The 3,114-nt window shown below is 57.6% G+C and overlaps 1 protein-coding gene across 3 annotated transcripts in view; it reads right to left on the bottom strand.

Annotated features, from left to right (window-relative positions):
* Positions 1–221: 221 nt before the first annotated feature.
* Positions 222–3,114, bottom strand: part of RALGAPA2 (Ral GTPase activating protein catalytic alpha subunit 2) — a 95,553-nt gene continuing 92,660 nt past the window's right edge. The window contains exon 40 of one of the 3 annotated variants that reach the window (XM_027896840.1): positions 222–416. In XM_027896840.1, coding sequence (XP_027752641.1) covers positions 262–416 — 155 coding nt within the window. In that variant the 3' untranslated portion in view covers positions 222–261. The remainder of the gene's footprint in view (positions 417–3,114) is intronic. The other 2 variants (XM_027896842.1, XM_027896843.1) reach the window with 2 other exon arrangements.

Here is a 3,114-nt window from a genome sequence, read left to right as displayed (position 1 = left end):
CTGAATAACTGGTTTCAATGCTGGTTCATGACCTGTAGTTGTGGCGCCAGCACCTGTGCCCAGGGGCTTGGGGCCCTCGCTCAGCTGGTGACAGTGCCACGCTGATGGTAACACAGGTGACACCTGATCACCGGCCACGTCTGTCCCAGTCAGGGAACCCAAGACTGGGAGAGCAAACCCCTCGTCCGTCCCTTTCCAGACGAGTTCCCCCCAAACCGCCCGTTCTGTCGCTCCCCTGGCCGGGGCTCTGTGTCCCAGAGCTCAGCTGGAAGCCTTGCTGAGCGCGCTGGCGGAGCGACGGAGCTTCCCGGAGACTCTGCTCCTGGAGGCACGGGGCAGCGTGGGCGAGGGCGGCTCCGCCAGCTCCATGCCGATGGGAACAGTGAGGTCAGCGCTTGCACTTGTGGTGAGGCAGCCTGGAAAACACAGCGGGCAGGGAAAAGACAGCTCAGGACAAAACAGCCCGTGTGCCTCAGAATAACCGCGTGGCACAGCCTCTCCCCTCTTCCCACTTACTCCTGGGCATCACTCAGGTGAACCTGACATGCACAGGAGGAATCTGGCCAGGCACCCGAGGAACTGCAATGTATGCACTTCCTGGAGAAATCAGGGATTTTCCTTGCCAGCTCCCCCAGGTGAGGAGCAGCCAGGCTGTGAGAGGCCACAGTGCCCAGGTGAGCACCGAGGCCCCGGGCATCAGCACCTTTGGGTCTGCACAGCCCCGGATGGCTCCCAGTGCCGCGGCAGCCCCGTGGCATAGGGGGAGGATACTCCCATCCTGCTCACTTGAACATACAACAGTTCTGTGTGGGTTATATAAAATTGTTTTTTGCTGTGTGTCACTAAGCAGCTCTTGTGTATTCAGTCTGTTACAGAGAGCTGGAAATGAGCCTCCCCAGCGTGAGGAGTCGCACAAAACTCCCGGGAAGATGTCTCGTGTCTCTGATAAAAGAATCCTAAAGAATCACGATTTCTTCAGATTCCGCTACATGACAGGACACCAGGTACCCTCACTACTGGTGGCTCACCCTAGAAGGATCTCTGGGATCCTGGGGTTACACTTCATTGTTCTACAGCCTGGAGTTCCACCTCAGTTATTCCCCACAGGCCAGTACGACCCGAGGCTCAGGCTGGCTGAGGGGGAACAGGTGAACACAGAGCCTTAAAGTGAGACACAAATGACCAAAGCCAGGTGCAGCTGCTCCCAGGGACACACCCTGCCCTGCTCCTGCTCCTGCTCCTGGGGGTCTGACCTGTCCCAAAGTGCTTCCTAGGGGAACACCATTTCATCAGCTCCCTTAGGGAACAGTATTTTTAATCTATGTTGCAATTCTCTCCTTAGTGTAAACACAAGTGTTTTCCTCCAGGTGGGAGGGAAGAACAGCCTTGCAGCCAGGTGAGGAGAGAGGAGGGAGGCTCTAAGCCCACACTGAAGGCCAGTGCCGGTACCACTCCCTCTGAACTCCAGAGGGATGGTTGTGTTTAGCAGCACAGACCTATTTCCAGTTCAACACCTGGCTCTGTTCTCTGCCTGAGCCTTTATTTGCTGTTAGTTCCCGTGCCTGGCCAGTCCAGGCTTCTTTAATCCTCCCTTCACCTCTCCTAGCCTGGGTGACTCCCAGACATGCACAAAACACCCCAAAACCCAGGCAGGGCCTTGGCTGAGCTGCCCCTCAGGCACAGGTGAGCAAGGCAAGCCTTGCCCTCCTGGACAGGTGGGGATGTGGCTGTGGTCAGTGTGGTGGCAGGATGAGCCCTGCCCCTGTCCCAGGACAAAGACCCCCGTGGGCTCTGCTGCACTTGCAACACAAGTTCTGCTCCAGCGGTTCTGGGTATTTGAGTGACTCAAAGCAGGAGTGGAACAGCAGCAGCCAAACCTGATGTGTGAGCCCCCTCAGCCAGCCTGCAGCCCCCCGTCTGCATCTCAAAGACAGCCGTTACTTACCAGATTGGTACTTCAACACAACTGACTGAGGGGAAATAGCACATTTTAAAAAGGTGGAAAATGTGACTTAGCCTGTAAAGGCATTTTCTGTGAAAAATTCAGAGCTGTCAGTTTTGGATTAAAAACAAAACCTGTGGTGCTGTTGGCTGGGGAGAAAAGCGTGGGGGAGGGAAGGGCTGCGAGGGAGGTGTTGTACTTGACATTCCTGCAGTGAGGCAGAATGGCAGATGGTTTTCCCCAAATGGACGAGCTGAAGGAAAGCTCGTGTGGGAGCTGAACAATGCACGGCTGGTGCCTGTGACAGGGGGCAGGTGGAGCTGTGGCCGGGCACACCTAGGCAGGAGCACCCACAGCACCTCTGCCTCGGAGCCGGAGCATTCCGCCAGTCCCAGCTTTCTGCTGGCACGTCCCGAGCTCCGCAGCCCACCTTGTAGCTCCCCGAGAGCGCTGTGATTGATGGGGAGGTGGCAGCTGCGCAGTGAGAGAGCGACAACCGCCCTGGAGAAGGGCTCCCACACAGCATTCTAATTCCCCTCGCAAGCTGTCTGGCACAGGCTCTGATGACTTGGCCGTCTTGCCAGGGGAGCCTGTGGAGTCGGAGAGGAGGCTCCGCGCGCTCGGCTGCGCCCGCGGTCAGAGGTGGGTTGGGGTTGGGATGCTCTTGTGCAATGGAGGAGGGTGTTTGCTCCCTCACTGTTGTTTGTCTGGGACTGTGCCTGGGCAGTGTGAAATTACCACAAATAAATAAAAACCAGTAAATGATAAGGAAACCACAAACACCAGTTTCTGACTCTCATGGACCAGTGGAGCCCTTAAAATTCGGAACTCATCCAAACAAGTGGAATTTACCAAGAGGGAAAAAAGCTGCCCAGCAGCTGCTCTCTGCCCGTCGCACGGCTGAGCACGGCGGCAGGAGCAGCCCCACACAGCTCTGTGGGCACTGGGGACAGTGGCCAGCATGGCTCCTGGCTCAGTGCCCGTGGCTGTCCCATCCCTGGTCACACACACACACACACACAGACCCTTCCCTCGGTGCCCGTGTCCCCGTGCCCAGCAGCAGCCGCCGGACCAGCAGAGCCAGAGGGGACAGGGACAGCCAGAGAAAGACCCAGAGGGCCCCAGAGCCACCATGGCCGCACGCTGAGCAGAGGAGGAGGAGGAGGAGAAGG

The sequence above is a fragment of the Empidonax traillii genome, unplaced genomic scaffold, assembly GCF_003031625.1.
Source record: "Empidonax traillii isolate 1590-97213 ecotype Southwest subspecies unplaced genomic scaffold, ASM303162v1 scaffold517:size446157, whole genome shotgun sequence".
Classification (NCBI taxonomy): Eukaryota; Metazoa; Chordata; class Aves; order Passeriformes; family Tyrannidae; genus Empidonax; species Empidonax traillii.
Note: the sequence above shows the minus strand (reverse complement) of the source record. Positions and strands in the feature narration are given on the sequence as shown.